The 18,958-nt window shown below is 44.7% G+C and overlaps 1 protein-coding gene across 1 annotated transcript; it reads left to right on the top strand.

Annotated features, from left to right (window-relative positions):
• Positions 1 to 2,577: 2,577 nt before the first annotated feature.
• On the top strand, positions 2,578 to 18,925 carry rbm38 (RNA binding motif protein 38). Its single transcript, XM_068597836.1, has 4 exons — positions 2,578 to 3,054; positions 4,432 to 4,555; positions 6,150 to 6,204; positions 17,378 to 18,925. The coding sequence occupies exons 1-4, from the start codon at positions 2,833 to 2,835 to the stop codon at positions 17,724 to 17,726; spliced, it is 750 nt and encodes a 249-aa protein (XP_068453937.1). The 5' UTR covers positions 2,578 to 2,832; the 3' UTR covers positions 17,727 to 18,925.
• Positions 18,926 to 18,958: the final 33 nt, after the last annotated feature.

An 18,958-nucleotide genomic window follows, 5' to 3' on the forward strand; every position in this document is an offset into this window, starting at 1 on the left:
TTTGTTTGTGATCGTTTCTTCCTTTCTGTAGAACTTATGGCCAGTTGAGTTGTGGTGCTGCGGACGGTTATTTCACAACAGAATGTTGAGATTTTCTAAGCTACAAAAGAGGTTTCATGATTGATGTCATTATGGCTCAGAAGAATAGCCTGGAGTCGTTTTTTTTGTACCCCGGTCTCAATGAAGAATATGAAATCTGCAAATGTAAAAAAAAAAAAAAAAAAAAAAAAATGTCTGTGTTTTGCTTTAAAGGAATGAAACTCCTCTCAGTGCATCTTTTGGAGCTGAAGAAAAGAGAAAGCACATCTGGGAAACATACAGTCATTATTACAGGATGTAAAATACTATTGCGTTTTTTTCTTACCTTGTTTCTTGATGTTAATATCGATGTAAATACAAATTTATATTTAAACATTACAACGCCTCTCTCGTCTTTTATACACGCGCAAACATTTTGGACGCTTCAGTCCGGCAGCAAGCAAATACAACAACAGGAGTGTATTTTCTGCAACAACCGGGACTTTCAAGTTCCAAGAGAGGCTCCCCCTCATCACTTGAGATGACTGGAGTCTGCCGGTCTGCGTGAAGTGGGAGGTGAGTATGTTTGTGTGTGTGGATGGGAGGCATAGACATGTGGAGGGGATTTAGAGTGTGAAGGACATCTGTGTGGTAAACTCAGAAAAAGACCAGAGCTTCCACTCAGCCCGGCTTTCCTCTGTGACACTCAGGTCTGTGTTGCCGTCTGCGGCCTCGCTTTTATGTCGTTTGTTTCCTGCAACCGGTCGCCTCCTCTTTGTAAATTTTTGCCATCCATCATCCCACTCGCTCCCCACCATCTCTCAATGATGTTGCACCCCACAGATAGATCTCACACCTCCAGGCGGTCCCAACCCCGCAGCTGTTACTGTATCCAGAACCTACTGACGCCCGACAGCACAGTCAGAGTGTAGAATAACTTAACTCCTATTCAGACTTGAGTGTCGTTTGTGATAAAATTACAGAGCCTGTCAGTTTAAGATTGGCTGCCGGGTTACTGCAGGCGGCTGGAGAAAAGGTTTGACATTCAGTAACGAAGACAAGAGGCAATTTTTGTTTCACCTGTTTTAATGCGGTGATGATTTAATCCATTTTAGGTGTAAAATATTGCAGCTGGTTACATTTTTTTTTAGTTATATCTGTTTGATCTTCATTCTTTTTAGCCTCACCTGCGTAGGCAACTACTGGATGGATTGCCGTGATGTTCATGTTCCCCACACCATGAATCCTCCTGACTTTAGTAATCCTGATTTTAGTAATCCTGACTTTTCATCCAACGCCACCAGCAGGTTCACAGTTATGTTTGCTTTGTGTGAAACTGGATTCATTGTCATATTTGCTTCAGACATTTGTCTTCTTCTCCGATGACCTGAAATTGATGATCTCTATACTTTTTATACTTTTTTTTAATCACCAAACACCTGGAAAAACTAAAGATGTTCTCATTAGTGTCAAATGTACTTTGTGTTTAGCACTAATAAGCCAGCCTGCATTCTCGCTAATGGCCATCAGGGGGCGACGCCTCTGGTTGTTAACATTAGTCAGATTGTATAGACGTTTATGAGAAAATGACCCTATTTCTATTTTGACATTTTAAAGATGAGATGTTGGTCTTATTCTCTAGTTTCAAGTCTTCCTTAATGCAGTATGATGTCATTTATTAAATTATACTCCCATTTAGAGTCAAACAGATGATTCAACTTCAACTCTTTCTCACTGGGATTCAGTTCAAGAATGTGAATTGTACCATTTTGGTCTCTGTCTTCTCCAGAGTTCAGTTGTACTCGGCTCCATCCTCTGATGTAACTTCTGGTTTCAAAAACCAAGATGGCGACGACCCAAATGACAAACTCAAGGCTTCAAAATGTCAGTCCACAAACCAATGGGCAACTTCACGATGACTACGTCCACTTCTTACATACTGTGATGTTATATATGGTCTATGGTAAATTACTTCCGGTTTCCCCCTACTGACAATAGTGACATTTGACACATTGCAAATGTTGAAGTTGAGACTGATTATCTGTTGTTCGTCTCAATCGCCCTTAACAACATTTGTTTTGTATCATGGAGGGTCTCCTCTTTATGCTCTCTGCAGGATCAGCCGCTGACCTGCTGAAACTCCTTTGATGGAGCTTTTATTGTGATCGCTGACACAAAAGGAATAAGACATCTGCCGTTTAATTATTACCAATGATTTTGGCACATCCTATTTGTATTGAGCTGTTCCGATCTCTGGTTTCCCAGCCTCCTCCCTATCTACACTAGCCAAAATCAAATGATAATCTTTTTGGAGTCATATTTTGGCAACCTCTAAATGACATTTGGTGCTTGTTCGTCAGTACACTTTATCCAACTGTTCCTCCATTTTATTGGCAAAAGTGTTTCAGCCGCTGTGTGGCGAGAGGGGAGGAAGCAAGCGGCTGGGGGGGGTGTTCCTGTGTGTGCGTGCGCAGCAGGGTGGAGCAGGAGGCGGGTTGCGCCGATGGAAAAGACGCACCGCTCATCCATTGGAGCGGACGCGCAGTGGGCGCGCACAAGACGCGCCAGCCGAGGCTTAAAGATCCGGCTTTTTTATTATTTTTTTTCTTCCTCCGAGACGTGAGACATGAGGTTCCGAGACACCTGTCAGCAGGACTACACACCCAGAGGCAACTAGAGGCTGCGTGTTTCACCATGGACGCGCTGTTGTCCTTGTTATAGCCTCCCGGTGACCAAGGAGCGGAAAGTTATTCTGCTTTTCTTTGTGTTATTTTTTTTTTCCTATTCGTTTTTTATTCATTCATCTCAAGCCGCATGACTTCTCCGCTGTTTCTCGGGCAGCTGGTCGGGGTTCCGTTAGAAATAATGCACCCCACCATGGAGAAAGACACGACTCACACCAAGATCTTCGTCGGCGGGTTGCCGTATCACACCAACGACGCCTCACTTCGGAAATATTTCGAGACTTTCGGGGACATCGACGAGGCGGTGGTCATCACGGACAAACAGACGGGCAAGTCCAGAGGATATGGCTTTGTGAGTTCATTTTAAGTTGCCTTGTGCTGGTAGAATGAAAAGGAGCAGTGGCAACACAAGTGGAGTGAGATGTGGGGGTTTAATTAAGGTTTTTATCAGCCGCTCTGAGTTTAATTGCTCAGGGAGATCATGTCTGTACAGCTGCCAGTAATGAGTTAGAAGCGACTTTATCTTCATGATTAATTGTAGTTTTTCTTCTTCTAGTATTGCCTTGGAGGCTGCACACACATGCCACTGTGCAGTGTGTCTGCTGGTGGTAGTCACATGCAGATTGTTTCACATAAGTGTGTGTCCATCATTTATCTCCGCGGTCCCAAAGCACGAGCGTGACATACTGTGTGTGTGTATTCAGTGTAAGTGTACAGCATGAGCACAGAGACAGAGAGGAATATAAGTGAGGTGGTAACGACACTGAGCTGTTATACAGATGTGGACCCTGTGTGTTTGTGTAGGAGAGACACACAGAGGGGTGGGAGTAGTCACAGAGGTGTGACATGTCAGTTGAGTTGGCTCTGCAAGATAAGAATGCAGTATAGTTTCATTTTGACTTCCTACCATGCATACCCCCCCCCCCCCCCCTCCTTAAGCAGGATGTGTTTGGCTGTTTGTGTGAGAGACTGTGACTTTGTGTGTGTGTGGAAAAAAAAAAAGATAAGAAGAGATTGTTGATGTGTGAGTGGACGGACATGGAGCAGTTCAAATGATCTCGGCCTCTCCATAGCCGTTGGAGCAAATGGGCCGGGTGACCAGCATTGAGAGCCTCATTTCATCCCTGACTTCCCCTTTTAGCAGTCTGACTTCCCTGCAAACCGCTTCTTGAACCCCGACCATCTCCAACCACCCGCCTCCTCCGTTTGCACAAGACTCCAGAGTCTGAAGCTGCGAAACGAAAGCAAGCGGAGGCAGTTTTACTTTCAGTGTCCCATTTGTTGGTGCTGGAGCTCTACTGTGTGTGTGTGTGTGTGTGTGTGTGTGTGTGTGTGTTTGTGTGTGTGTTAACCTTCACCACCCCTTCCCACTGCTTTCTGCCCACTCCTCAACAAACTCCCTCAAGGTAGATTCCAGTATATCTCCTCCTTGACTCAAATCCTTCCTCCTACATGAGCTCGCACTGGAAGCATTCAAACATAAAATCATGACTGTCTTCATGAGCTGGAGTCAACGTCTCCTCACGCATCGAGCAAAAAGATTGAATCATTGGAGTATAGGGAGACGAGGACATGCAGCTTCCTGCCCCTCCCCTCCCTCCTGCTCCGGGTCTGATGCTTCATCGCGTTGGAATCAATCCCTCAACACTGGATAGAAGAGCGTCTTCGCATGCAGTTGTGTAGCTTAAAGAGTGATTTAAGAGTATTAACCGGTGATGCTTGTCCACAGGTGACCATGGTGGACCGGGGAGCGGCCGAGCGGGCGTGCAAGGACGCCAATCCCATCATCGACGGCAGGAAGGCCAACGTGAACCTGGCGTACCTCGGAGCGAAGCCTCGCAGCTCGCCACCTAGTGAGTGAACACCCGGGATGTACGGGATCACATCAGCTGTTGTTTTCATCAAACACCGACACGTCGCGTGCAGGATGAAGCCGGGGAGTCTCTAAACGTGCCCCATGAAAAGACCAACAGATAATCCCGACTTCTGTCTCACTCAATTCCAAGCCCCTCTGGTTCCTATACTATCATAATCTTTCAAAAACAGATCTCAGATCTGTAGTCTCACTCAATTAGACGATGAATTGATCCTCTAACGTACCGGGAGCCGACGGCTTGCAGAAAGCTTACTCGAGATTTGTAGACCTTCGCAACGAGCGTGATGCATTCTGTATTTCTCGGCCAAAGATACCGGATGTTTCCCCAAACCGCCACGTCTTTAGGACGGCTTTGTTAGATGTATGCATGAATGTTTGCCCTGTGAACACCTCAAAGACTCTCATATCGCAGGAAAACACAAGGCAGGCGATCAAAAGTAGCCCTGTCTTTAGCTTTGATGGAACATGAATGGTCACCGTTGATGGATCTCAAGCAATAGCCAAGTCTCTGCGTCTTGCTGAAATGAATGGAAAGCCACGGCTGTCCGCAAGACAGTAAATCAATCTAAAGACCGATGACTCTACGTACACATTTGAGGTTAGTGGGATAAAACCACTGGTATGCTCCCTCCAGCCGCCTGTCTGTGCTCATCCCCACGATGCATTCGCTGTCTCTGCACTTGATTTAACGCACAGCTTTCATGCCGCTGGGCCTTTTCCGTGTCAGCCACCAGCGCACACGCTCCGTGCTTCCCCTCCGACGTCTCGCTGCACACCAGACCTTGACAGCAGCTCTCCCTCGCCGCTTCATTTAAAGCTCGCTGGCTGAAACGCCGCCGAGCGGAGGTGTGATTGACAAACACGGGCGCCAACAACAACTGACTCTGTGTATCCTTATTCTTGGAGGGAGGTGGGGGGAGGGGGGGGGACTCAGCTCCTCAAGCATGCAGCTGATGGGAGATGGCAGCGCTTGGTATTTTAGTTATTGTGTGTGTGAGAGAGAGAGGGGAAGAATGGGAGAGAATAAGGAGAGCAGGAGGAGACGGGACCGCTGAGAGAATAAAATAACGGCGCGTCTGTCTCCTCTTTGTGCTGCTGGAGAAAGGAAATGTGCATTTAGATATAGGTCTGAACAAAAGAGGAGTGTAGATGGAGTCATGGCTGTACAGTAAAAAAAAAGAGGAGTAGCAGAGGAATGAATAGCCTGAGGAATGTTGACATGAAGTCAGAGGAAGGGCAGAGAGGAGGAGGAGGAGAGATTTCTCCTTTCTTACTCAGCCTCAGCTGATTCCTCGTGAACTCTAGAGGCAGAGAGGTCACATATGTTTGTATTCAACTGAGTGTATTAGTATGTGTGTGCCTTGATGTGTCTATGTGTGTGTGTATGTGTGTGTGTGTGTGTGTGCTGAGGGAAAAGCAGATACCGTCTTGCACATGCGAACATCTGAGACAAATGAGCGGCGGCGGAGGATCGCCTCTGTCCTCGTCTGCTCGCCTGGCTCGCTGTCTGTCTGTGCAGCCGGTAGCTAAAACATCCCTCTTCATCGCTGCTGCCTCTCTTTTGTCTGCAGGTCTCTCTGTTGGAGTTCAGCAAGTCCATCCTACGTGGGCTCAGAGGCAATACGGGTAAGACGGAGAAGAATCAATACCTCTATTTCCACCTCTCTTTCTCTCTCTCAGTCTCTCACCTTCCTCCTCCTCCTCCTCCCCCTCCTCCTCTTCAACACAATACATCTCACTCCTCCGTCCTTGACATTAGTGAGCACTCGCTCCTGTCCTCCGCTCGGGTTGCGGTGGTTAACGCCGCTTTACCGATGTGAAGGAAAAGGGATGGAGAGAGAAAAGCGCCGTCGCAGACGCCACACAGGATGCGTGTTTAAACTCTGCTTCAGAGACGTCTTCAGCCGTATCTGTCTGTGCGTCATATTTGGATTTGTCTTTTTGGCTGTTGCGTCTCCCTCTCTCTCTCTCTCTCGCTCGCTCTCTTTCTGGGCCATTAAACACATGAGAAGCTCAATTCTGAATTTCTTTCACGCATGACTTGAGCTTTACTGAGGATACAAGCCATTTAGTGAAACTTCCCTGCATCCCTTCTCTGTTATCTTTCCCCCTCCCTCTTGTTCGTGCATGCAGAGGCGTTATATCATATCATATCTTTTTAATATCTCTGGCCGTATCGGGCCGTGGTTCTCAACCTCGAGCTCAGCAATCCCACGAAGGATCTTGGGTTGAATTGGTCCTGCATTAAGGGGTTAAAGATGCAGGCCTAATAAATGTAACTACACGTCAGGGCTGCAGCGCCGCTGAGACACAAAGAGACCACGAACACTGTGACTCCTCCTGTTGTCCTCACCTTGTCGGTAACACACATAAACACACATGTTTAGGATCAATTGGTTTTGATGTGTTTGGCTGCATTGTAACTGGAGCTGAGTCCACCAATCGGGGGAAACTTTGAAGATGGATTAATCATCGTGGGCATTTTTTTTTTTTAGCAAAAATTCCAATTATTTGTTGGTGAAATGCTTTTTCAAACACGAGGCTTGGACGCTTTCTTTGTCATTATGATAGTGAAGTGAACATCTTTGGGTTTTTTAGACTTTTCGGTCAGACGAAAAAAGCAATTCATAAACATTTCTTTCAGCTGCAAGAAAAGGTGACTCTTAAGTCCCAGCATGCCCCATTCCGACAATCTTTTGGCATAAAAAACGTCATTTTTTAATTTATAAACCAAACGACACAGTTTTTTTGACTGAAACTCATTCCTAACAGGCCGGTGCTTTGTTTGTTGTTGCAGATTCTGATTCTTTAGGTCCTAATCTTTTCAAAAAGGTTAGGACAAAAAAAGGACTTATTGACCGCTTCAGGAGGTATTTTTGGGGAATTGGGCTCATATCATGCTGAATGTTCATAGTTACGATCAAAATATCTTTTTAAAGTTTTTAGTTTTTTTGTAAATACACATTTTTCCCCAAGATTTTGCTGAACAAATACATACAATAAACACAAGTATTGGAATTAATTTGGGGTTCCTACGACGGCTCAAACACAGGGAAAAGGAGGCCTGGAGGCTAAAATTGGTTCCACAGTTTTCAACAGGTTAGTAGACAAAAAGGATTAATTGGGAAAAACTAATTCGCAGATGAATTAATAATGAAAATAATCGCCCTGAATGTAATGAGGCACCTTGACTTGTCAGGTAATAATTCCTTCAATTCAGTCTCTGAATAGATTTTCCAGAAAATGTCACACAACTATATTTAAAGTATACAAATCCTTCCATTGCAAAGAGGCGAACAGAGGCATCATGGGAGCTGCTGGTGGGTTGTTTTCTTTTGTGAAGGGCGTTCTGCCGCCCCGTCCAGTTTCCCTGAGTCTCAGTGTGAACTCCAGAGGAAACCTTTGTGACTCAGTTCCTGAGTGAAACAGGGAGGATGAATCACTGGCGGTCGCAGACGGGCGAGCGGCGCTGCACGTCGAACTCTCCTCAGGCTCCACGCAGACCAGTTGTTTTGGAGATGTTAGACGAGGAGTTTTGTCCACCGGCGTCACATCTGTCGGTCGTGTTGTTGACTTTCTTAGTGCTCTTTGTGGGAAAAGAGTGCAAAAAAAGAGCGCAAAACATGTTTTTAGTCTTCGGTTTCTCACAGACGGCATCTCAGATATTCTAGAGGTGCTTTTTAAGGAATATGCATGATGTAGTGTTTTGAAAAAAGACTTTCTCCAGGAGGACAAGTTCTGCTCCCGCGGCTTCAGAGGAGTCCATTAAAAACCTCAACTGTTCTGAGTGCTATTAATATTGCAGTCCTCAATTTCTGAATGAGCGATGAGGGAATTGAGGCTGACCCAGATGAGTCCATGAATGAGTGATGAAGGGGTTGATTGATCGTCTGCTGCGATGAAACTCGACAGTCCAAAGCGAAGGGACGTTCAATCCTTGCTGCCAGGAAGAGAGTCGCACAGCTTTCACTGGAACAAAAGAGGCAGAAGTGTCAACAACACACACACCGGCTTAACCAACACACACACACCTGTAAGGCGAACGCACACAGGAGGTGTGTTCATCGGAGTGGAAACACCAGCAATTCACATTAAGACGTGTGGAACAGATGTGTGTTCATCTTTCTTTCATTTCTGTGTGGACAACACAAGACATTTCAGTTTAACCCCCCCGTCCCCTCCCAATATTAATCAATGAACCCAGAAGATAATCAGCATATTGACAGATAAAGAACATAATTCAGTTCGTCGTGTTCAAAACACAGTAACAGGATCCCTTCACACTGTTGGCTGGGAAGTTTAGAAATGAATTTAATGCTTCACAAACCAGCAATAAGCTGTTCAAAAGAATAAATAAAACATTTTGAGAGCTGACTTCAGACCTGATTGCTTATTTATGAAGTGAAGATAACTTGCTTACAGTTTAAATGTTAGAAAGTTATTGATTTCCATCCATTTTTAATACATCCTTAATATTTTTTAGAGAGGTTTGAGTTTTAATGAGTCTCTGTGTTGAGTTTGAACCACCACACATTTAAATATGCACATAATTACACGTTTTTTCATCAAATAACTTGTGGTTAACTAATACAATTCTATTTTGAGTCAGCGATGAATCGTTTAGTCTGAGAAATATGAAAATACACAAAAGCAAGAAAAAAAAAGCATCAGAGTCTGAGGCGACATCTTTAGCAGACTGGCTGACTGGACTTCCCCTTTAATCAACTAGTCATTTAATTATTAGCTTTCCTTTTCCACACAACTTGCTCTGAAGGGGAAATCTGTTGCAAACCAGAGTCTGTTTGTTTTATGATGAAAACCAGTTAGAAGAAGAAGTGATACCAGTCCATAACCGGCGCGACCTCAAGAGATCTCGGTGCCGCAGCTGCAAGAGGCGTCGTGTTCGGAGTGAATCTCACGCTCACTTCTCTCCCTGTTAAATGACCGTCGCTGTCGTTATTTGTGTCTCTCTCCGTCAATAAAACAACCTGTTAATTCATTAAGGTCTCTTCTTTTGTCTGAGGGAGATCTGAGTGAGCTAATTGGTTTAAATCAATTGGCTATAAAAGCCTCTGGATCCCAAAGTAGAAGAAACGCACGTTGAGATGAGGAAGAAATGCACCGCGCGGCCCGTCAAAGAAAACCTGAAGCGTTTCAGTTCACATGCAGAGGACGAGGCGTCTGTGACGCTGCGAGGCTCAGAGGCTGAGACATGATCAGCATGACTGCAGCCGCAGCCAAACATTTCTTGGCAAAGTGAAGGTTTTTTATTTTAGGGACAAGCTATATGCGTTGAAACTGTGGAACCGATTTTGGCTCCAGACCTCTTTTTCTCCTGCGTTTGAGTCGTCGTAGGAACCCCAAATTAATTTCAATACTTGTGTTTATTGTATGTATTTGTTCAGCAAAGTCTTGAGGAAAAATTTATATCTGCTGAAAAAAAAAAACAATTTTAAAAAGATATTTTGATCGTAACTATGAACATCCAGCATGTTATGAACCAGATTCCCCAAAAATGCCTCCTGGAGCGGTTAATAAGACACCTTTTTGGAAAGATTAGGACCTAAAGAATTGGAATCTGCAACAAAAAAACACAATAAAACAAAGTTGTGCCCTGTTTAAAACGAGTTTCAGTCCAAAAACTGTGTAATTCGGTTCAAAAATTTAAAAAAAATTATGTATTTTATGTCAAAAGATTGTCTGAATGGGGCATGCTGGGACTTAAAATGGGAGCGGGAGGATTTTCGTGTACGGTTTCCAAAAGGTTCAAGTAGCCGATCTCATGCCGGTGCTTTCATTTCTCCCCAAATACAAAACCTTTATTCTACATATTTGCATGTAAAGTGACAAGATTGTTGTTGCGGTGTTTTATTTCTCCGATAATTCACATACAAATATGGTTACAACGTTTGGTTTAATTTGGGATACATACTGAACTTCCAGACAAATACTTTATCAATCTTTAATACGTAGTCATATCCTGTATTTTAGTTTGTGTTCTCTACAACATTCAGACATTTTAACACTTATTTAGGCTTTAAATAAAGTACCATGTGTGGTTTTCTGCCTCTTCCTGTGATGATATTTATCTCCGTTATGTATCTGTATTTTTAAATTGTGCAAATAACCAAAAATGAAAAAGGCAAGAACATTTCAAGGACAACTTTTCCAACAAAAAAAGGAAACAATTAAAAAGAAAGTGTACTCTATTTGGATTTGTCACATCTGGCTCGTGTAATAATGTCGTGTCGGTCCTGAGAGATGAGAGCGCTGCTTCCAGAGAATCCACCTCCACGAGATGCGGTTCAAATGAGATTCTGACTCCAATTTACCAACAATTATAGCAATGAGTTGTGTGTGTGTGTGTGTGTGTGTGTGTGTGTGTGTGTGTGTGTGTGTGTGTGTGTGTGTGTGTGTGTGTGTGTTTTCTTGTGGGGGAGGGGTTGAAAAGAACATGATAACCTTTTAGTACTCATTCTACTGCTGAATCACTGGTTCCATCCCACTCTGTCAAATGGGAACAAACCACACATATGATGGTAAATGTGTTGATTAGAGAGCTTTTAAGGAGGTGGCATAGTGGAGCCAGGCCTAATACACACACACACACACACAAACACACACACACACACACACACACACACACACACACACACACACACAGTAAATGTGTTAATTGGAGAGCTTTAGAGGAGCTGGTATATAGTGGAGCCAGGCCTTATACACACACACACAACACACACACACACACACACACAGTGCATCCAGCTGTTCTTCTGAAGCTGACCGGCTGCTGCCGCTTCATGTGTCGAGCAGACTGGTGTCATGGTGTCAACCTTCTCCTCCAACTTGTCGGCAGTAAAATCAAATACCAGCTTTGCCCGAAATGTCAAACTATTCCCTTGAATCAGTCTAAATAAATATGTCTGCGGGTCTTTTTTTTTTTTTATTGCCCTCTGCTGCTGTGGGGCTCCGCGGGGCCCTTCGGGGGTCTGACACCCTGAGGTGCAGTAAACACCAAATAACAAAAACAAACTCAAACAAAGCACCGCTCTGTCTGCCGCTTCGGCGTATTTGCTTAAAGTTTGAAGAGGACGGAGAACGGGTGCCGACTGTGGCTTTGAGGTTCAGCTGAGTCGTGAGGGGTGAAAGGGGGGATCTGTCACCCATGGGTGCCTGCTGTCTGCCTTTAGCACCCAACCAACGACGCTTGGCAGAAGTGAAATTTCTTTTTTTTCTCAAAAAAGGAGCGGGGGGCTTTCTTTTTTCTGGTGTTTATTTCTTTGAGAGAGAGAAAGAAAGTAGATGGATGACGGACGTGCGGTGGGGCTGTTAAATGTGGAGGGTGCTTCCTGTCGAGGGGGAGGAGGAGGAAGGAAGGAGGAAGGGAGGAAGGCGGGGGTGACACAGATACACAGCCCACCTGTGGCCGGGTGGAGTTGTGGCTGGGTGCAGTGAAGCTTCAGGGCCGGTGTACACCGGCTCGTTTCCGTGGATTTATGGTCAAAATGTTCCTCAGTGAAACGTCCATGAATCACAAAGCGGCACCGGCGCGTCGACTCCTTTTGATACATTCACATCCTCCACCTCCACCGCTTTCCCCTCTGTTTCCTCTTTGGCGGCCTTCCCTCCCCATCTGAATGATCTCTCCTCCTCCTCCTCCTCCTCTCAACCTGAAGTTATCGCTCTCATCTGTGTGTCAGGGGGCTTCAGGTAGACGGGGAAACCCTCAAGTGTGTATGTACGTCTCTGATCCTGGGACCCAATTAAGGACCCAATTAATTTAGCACAGAAAGCTGCCATCTTGTTAGGAGATGACACACATTTTGATCGGCGCTTGTATTACTTTCCTCCACGTTGTGGTGTGTCTTCAAAGTCAAATTTCAGCTCCTGCGGCGCGACTTCACTGAATGTTTGAGCCGTGAACCGATAACGGACATTAAAAACCAAATAAATCCAGATTGAGGCCGACGCTGCGCGCGCTGCAGGAGCTTCACAGGGAAAACCTCTCGAGCGTTAAACAGCTGAACACGTCATAATGCAGCTGCAAGCAGATACGAGCTGGTTCTTCATTTATTGAGTTAGTTAGTTTTCAAATATAATTGCTGTATAAACAGTTCATGATTGATAACGCAGTTCAATATTGCAGCAATCATCTCTATTGATTGACGCACAAACAAATCCTCACCGGGAAAAAAATAAGATTACACGCACAAATAATTTGCATGCAGGTTTGACTAATGAATTATGTTATCAATATATATTTATTAAGAATAAATACTTTGTGTTTCACACAAGACGAATACAACAGTATTATATTATAAAATTGTTAATTGTTTATACAGATGCTCTATTAGGAGTAATAATTGCTGATTAATGGCCTTTTAACTGCAAACACTACACAATAGAGTTCTTAAACCTTTTAATAATGTATATATAAGAACGTTATAAAGAATATTTACCGTGAAGCAGCTGCAGACATGTGATGTTTAATAAACTAAACTTTTTAAAAGTTGATGTAATCTAAGATCGGATCTTTTTTGTTGATTTCTTGTTGTAGGATTATAACTGGATGTTTTAAATGTTAAGTGTGCATCAAGTGAAAGTGATAATATTGAGATTATCTTACACTGCAAACATAAATCTCTCTGTTTGGAGGCTTTTTAATCTTTAATCTCATGTACACTAACATCATCAGGACTCACACTGACATGATAATATTCAGTAATCCCTCTGGGATGTGTGCAGAGGAAATACGCAATGTGAGTTTTAATGTGTTCATTCAAATGTGTTTCTTGCTTGCTGACATGAGAGCAGAGTGTCCAGCGCTGATGTTGGCCTTTCTATCCTTCACCCTCCCTCAAGCCGCGTGTGTGTGTGTGTGTGTGCGTGTGCGTGTGTGTTTGTCTGTGTGTGTGTGTCAAGAGAGGACGGAGGGTCATGTGTGTTTTTCTCTTTGACTGACTCACCCTCACATCCCTGATCTGAACTATTAAAAGCATGGCTGTCCCAAGGCATGAAGGATATGATGGCTGATCCTTCACCTCTAAGCATCTCTCCCTCCTCCTCTCCCTCCTCCTCTCCCTCCTCCTCTCCCTCCCGCTCACTCCTCTCGCCCAAGGAGTCCCCGACCTCGACCCTCTTATTTTTGATTTTTTCTTCTTCTATTCAGTGCATCCGATCCCTTTCATCTCCGCCGTGTGTTTTTCTTTTTTTAAGAAGGACATTGAGGAGCAGTGCAGAGGAAGCCGGTTGTGAGGGAGTGAATCCAGAGAGGAGAGGAAGGAGGGGGGAGGGAAGGAGGGAGGGAGGGAGGGAAGGAGGGAGGGAGCGAGGCGGAGTCGGTGGAGGTTATTCTGCTCTCGTGGGTCTGTTAGTGAGCGTACACCCATGCAGCTGCGCCAATTAGCCCTGCTATGTCTGAACTCACCACACACACACACACACACACACACACACACACACACACACACACACACACACACACACACACGCATCTTCTTTAAAGCTCAACCGGCTACACGCAGCCTTTTAGGAGTGTATACTTGTTTCTTTCAGATTTGCGTGTGCACTTTCATGTGCTTTGGCATGCAAACACATCAATTACATTGTGTCTACGCCCCCTGTGTGTGCATAACAACTATACATATATATGTATACTATATACTATATATACACGTATACGTGTGTGTGTGTGTTTGACAGCCCAGGCACGGGGAGGAGAGCGGCGAGGCGCTGCTCTCCGCCATACGATGCCGCTGTCACATTGGATCCGTCAGGCGGGGCGGTAGCGGGCAGCGGCACACAGCCGAGGGAATGACACTGCACTTCTGCTCTGGGAGGAACTCAGTGGGGAGAGATGAGATACAGTGGTGCTGAGGAGCGGGGCCGACTCCAGCTTTGACTTGTTGTTGTTGTTGTTGTGTGTCATTAGCCTACATGTTAGTCATGGTGTTGCGTTTTCTTTCGGGGCCAGGTGTCTCCATGAGAGACGCTGGAAAGCTATTTCCCCGATGCCTTACTGTGGTGAAGTTAAAGCAGTTTTTAGGTTTCTTCACACAAGAGATGTCTGATTCTCTGTTCACATCGTTGGAATCAAGATGTGATGACAGTTGTGGGGATGTTTGCTCAAGCTGACGGGCCCATGTGCAGACAGGGTTGTTGATGAAGTCCAGATTGCACATTTCGCACTCGGCTCACGATGAGGAGGTGAAACACCCTCAGTCCTGTTGACGAAGATTGCGAGATCAATTTAAAAAAAGATCCTCGTTGACGTGCATAACTTCGTAGAAGATAAAAGAAGCGCTCGTTCGTTGTTGAGGGAACCGTGAGCTTCGCCTCCAAAGATTCTCACGTTCACACCTCGTCTCTTGTTGTTGTGAGACTGTTTTTTTGTTTAAAAAAAAAAAAAGGAAAATTGACAATTCACAGTTTTTAGGACGATTATGTGTCAGACTATTTAAAAAAAAAAAAAAAATGTAATTTTTGATGTGCCCGCTGGTTGCCTGGCAACTGCATGGAACCAATAAACAGTCTGGCACAACAACACACAGGGGAAAAAATAAATTGTTGTTGTTTTTTTCTCTTTTTTCTCTGACAAATTAAACTAACAAGAAAAGTGTTCGTTAGTGAGCATTAGTTGTGCCGGTTATAGATGTTTATTTAGGCGTGTTGTTGTCCTTTGTTTCCTCAGGTTGTATTGTTTGATTCGAGAGCACTTTACATGACATTTTAGTCCAAAAAACACCAACTGTGACGGGCAGAATTACAGAGAAGTGTGTTTAACACACCTACAATCTACCCTCAGTTTATAGAAATAGGTAAACGTTTTGGGGAATTAAGCTTATTGTCTTTCTTCCCGAAATTGATGCAACTCTTGAGTCTGTCCAATACATGTGATATACAACCAGCAGCCGGTTAGCTTAGCATAAAGACTAGATGTAAGATGTTAATGGCTTCCTGTCCTGTTAGCCGTTGCTCCATTGTTAGCATGCAGACACAAGAGTGATGTCAGTCTGCTCATTGAATGTTTGGCAAGAATAAGAATGAGCTTATTGTTCAAAAATGAGCTGAAATAACTGAAAATCCTGAAGACCTTTAGTTGAAATACTTCTAGTCCAGATCCCAAACGGTTTCCATCAATACCGACTTCTGCAGTCCTCCATTTCATGAAAACATGCTCATTAATATTACACTCAATGTAAGTATAACTTAGTTTGGCTTCAATGAAAACAATCAGATACAGAAACGAGTGTTTTCAGACCAACATCTAGTTACTTGAGGATGAATTGGAGACTTGAAGCTTCCTCAGTCGGACACAGTTGGGTTTGATAAGTCCAGAGAGGAGTTAAATGAGGTGAAATAACTTCAAAACTGAAGTAGGTCATACGGGCGAATATTGGCAAGCGTGCTGTCTATGTCGGTGTGTGTGTGGTGTGTGTGTTGTGTACACATCGGAGTGGCTCTGAAGAGAGACCCAGTCCCAGTATTTGTTGTGTCCACCTCATCCCTGCTCCGGCTCTGTTTGGGGGTAAGCAGCAGCAGCAGCAGCAGCATCACCTGCTCGGTGACAAGGTTACTCTCAGGTTAACGGGTTGCACGATCGCGGGAGCCTAAGTGTTACACCCCGTCATGTACTATCGTTTTTACTTAAGCAGCTTAACCCTCTGCTTCTGATATGATCGCTGTTCGCGTTGCCAGATGTAACGGAGGCAGAGCAGGTTAAGCGGGCGGCCGCAGGCGAGGACATGAGCCAATGCAAGAGGACAGAGCTTCTTGCTCTCATTACTGCCGTGACTCTGAGTCTCATATACACTGCATGTATTGTGGCAACCTGTGTGTGTGTGTGTGTGTGTGTGTGGGTGTGTGTATTCGATTCAGAGATCACCCTTTTCAAATAATTGTGATTGCATTGTTATGTGTTATGCGTTTTCCTTTTTGAAGCGATGATATTTTATGAGGAACAAAGCTTCTTCTCTATTTGCACATTTCTCAGGCAGTGTGCTAATTACTTAAAACACAAGGGAGGAGGTCTATTTCAAGGCAACAGCGCTGATAATTGCCGAGGAGGAAGAGGAGGAAGAGGAGGAGGCCTTAATAGGACTCTGATTTTTATGTTTATAATAGATAAAGAAAAGGAAAAGAGTCTTGTCATTGGATATTCAGACAGCTATGGTTGTGGTCAGACCTTGGTAAATTTTATTTTATTCTACACGGTAACTGTACAAACTGCATAAATTAGAAGAAAAAAGTCTCAAAAGATCATGAAGAGAGAGCTTGCATCAGCGAGCCATGTAGAGAAATGAAAATAACAATTTAAAAGTAACCAATTGTTCACTATAAATGATACAGTCGAATAATCGCATTAAAGTAACATATGTATTTGTGTGTATGTAATTATAGTGACATGTCTTTTCATACCTGTTGTCACAGTGACATTTTAGGTTCTGCAAAAGAAAAAGATAAAGAGTGTCATCCAGTTTGCTTTATAGAGTGAAAGCTTAAAGGAATCACTAAAAGATGACGAGAGAGAAAGTGGCAAGAATATGTATTTATATATAAACACACACAGAATGCTGCCTCCCAGGTTTGTCCTCCTTTACAGGCAGGTGTGTATCCGTACACGCTGGGAGTGTAGATAAGGATTTCTCCGTCCAACCTCTCGTGTGGAGAAGGATTGCACTGACCAAAAGTCAGAAAATATTCACATTTTACGAAGAAATGAACTGAAGTGATGAATCTGCTGATTGTCGTTCTGTGCCTCAACTCATCAGTTCATCTGACACCTTTCCTCCTGCAGGCTCGCCCAGCAGTACGTCTACCCGCAGGCCTTCCTGCAGCCCGGCCTGGTGCTGCAGTCCCCGCTCAGCCCCTCGGCGGCGGCGGCGGCCGCCCTCGCCTCCCCGTACCTGGACTACAGCTCGGCCTACAGCCCCTACGCGCCGGCGGGCCTGGAGCCGTACCCCTACGCCCCGTCCCCGTCGCCCTCCGCCGCCGGCTACCTCAGCTACAGCTTCTCCCCCGGCGCGCCGGCGTCCCCGACCCCTCCGGCCGCCATGCACCCTCCCCTGGCCGCGCTCGCCGCCGTGTCCGCCGCCCCGCAGGCCTTCCTCCACTACCCTCTGCACCAGCCCGACCGCATGCAGTGAGCTTGCCGAAAAAACTGATGATTCGAAAGCAGCGTGACTGTTGACCTGTGACATCATCGGGACTGGTTCACCGGGGAGAGAGTGTGACGTAATCAAAAGGGCTTTTAGAAAGCACTCTCATTCCTGTTTTTTTATATATATATATCTCTATATCTATACAGTATATATACCATTGTTGTTGTAATAGGTGATGAAAATGTTCTGTTGCTACAGTCATCAGCACTCGAACTGAATGTTTTTCACACGTGGCAGACGGCCGGTAACCTTCTGGAGGTTTCTGTCTCACCACTGATCCTGAGGCCGACCGCCGGAGGGAGCGCTCGGGTAGAGACGACCAGGAACGTGTCGTGTTTGACAGGATGCTGCGGCCGCAGTTTTCTCCAAAGGTACCGAACTGAATGCTGGATATCAGCCGAGAGCCAGTTCCTCTTTCAGAAACAAAAGCCCGATTACCTCCTCTTCAAGGTTACCTTTCTGTCCATGGCCTTAGAGATCTCTCTCTCTCTCTCTCTCTCTCTCTCTGGTTTAGTTTGTGTTTGTCTTTTGTTTTTATTAGTCTTTCATCTCAAATGAACTAAATGTTTATATCGTGCTCCCTTTTTTGTTCTTTTTATCCGCCGCTGGTGAGTCACTACACGGGGATAATCACAGTTTAACAGAATATGCAATGATGACGATGAAGGACGAGCATGAACGAGGTAGACAACACTGGTGTTTTGTATTTTGTATCGCCGCTGCTCGAGCATTACTGAGACAAAGACTTTGTTAACACGTTCAAACCCCCAACAGTCGTCACATTAAATACCCGCAGCGGCTTATTAGGCTGTTTTTTGACCTGTAACTTTTGGAGCAAGAGTGTTTGGTTTTTAATGATACTTAAATTACAAAGTTGTCAATACATATCAAGTAAATGTGTTTGGATGTAGGTGACGTTTTACTGAATATGCGTGAGTGTGTCGTGTCTGTTTGTCGAGTAGGAGAGTAATAGAGCGATGCTGTGTACGCCAGTGTCAGGCCCGAGCTCCTCCTCCAGTCCATTGTGCGGGTCAGAGTTGTGTCTTTGTCCTGTGTTTTTTTTTTTTTTTTTTCAGCTGCAGAATACAGACGGACGCTTCAGCGATGATGATAATACCGGAGTCTTTACTGCGGCGCCACCTTTTAGTAAAGTCATAAACCAAGCCATACGTCACATTTTTCAGACAAATATGCAAAAATAAAATGAATATTTCTAA

This window comes from Clinocottus analis, unplaced genomic scaffold, assembly GCF_023055335.1.
Source record: "Clinocottus analis isolate CAN_PGR_092001 unplaced genomic scaffold, fCliAna1.0.p SCAF_4, whole genome shotgun sequence".
NCBI lineage: Eukaryota > Metazoa > Chordata > Actinopteri > Perciformes > Cottidae > Clinocottus > Clinocottus analis.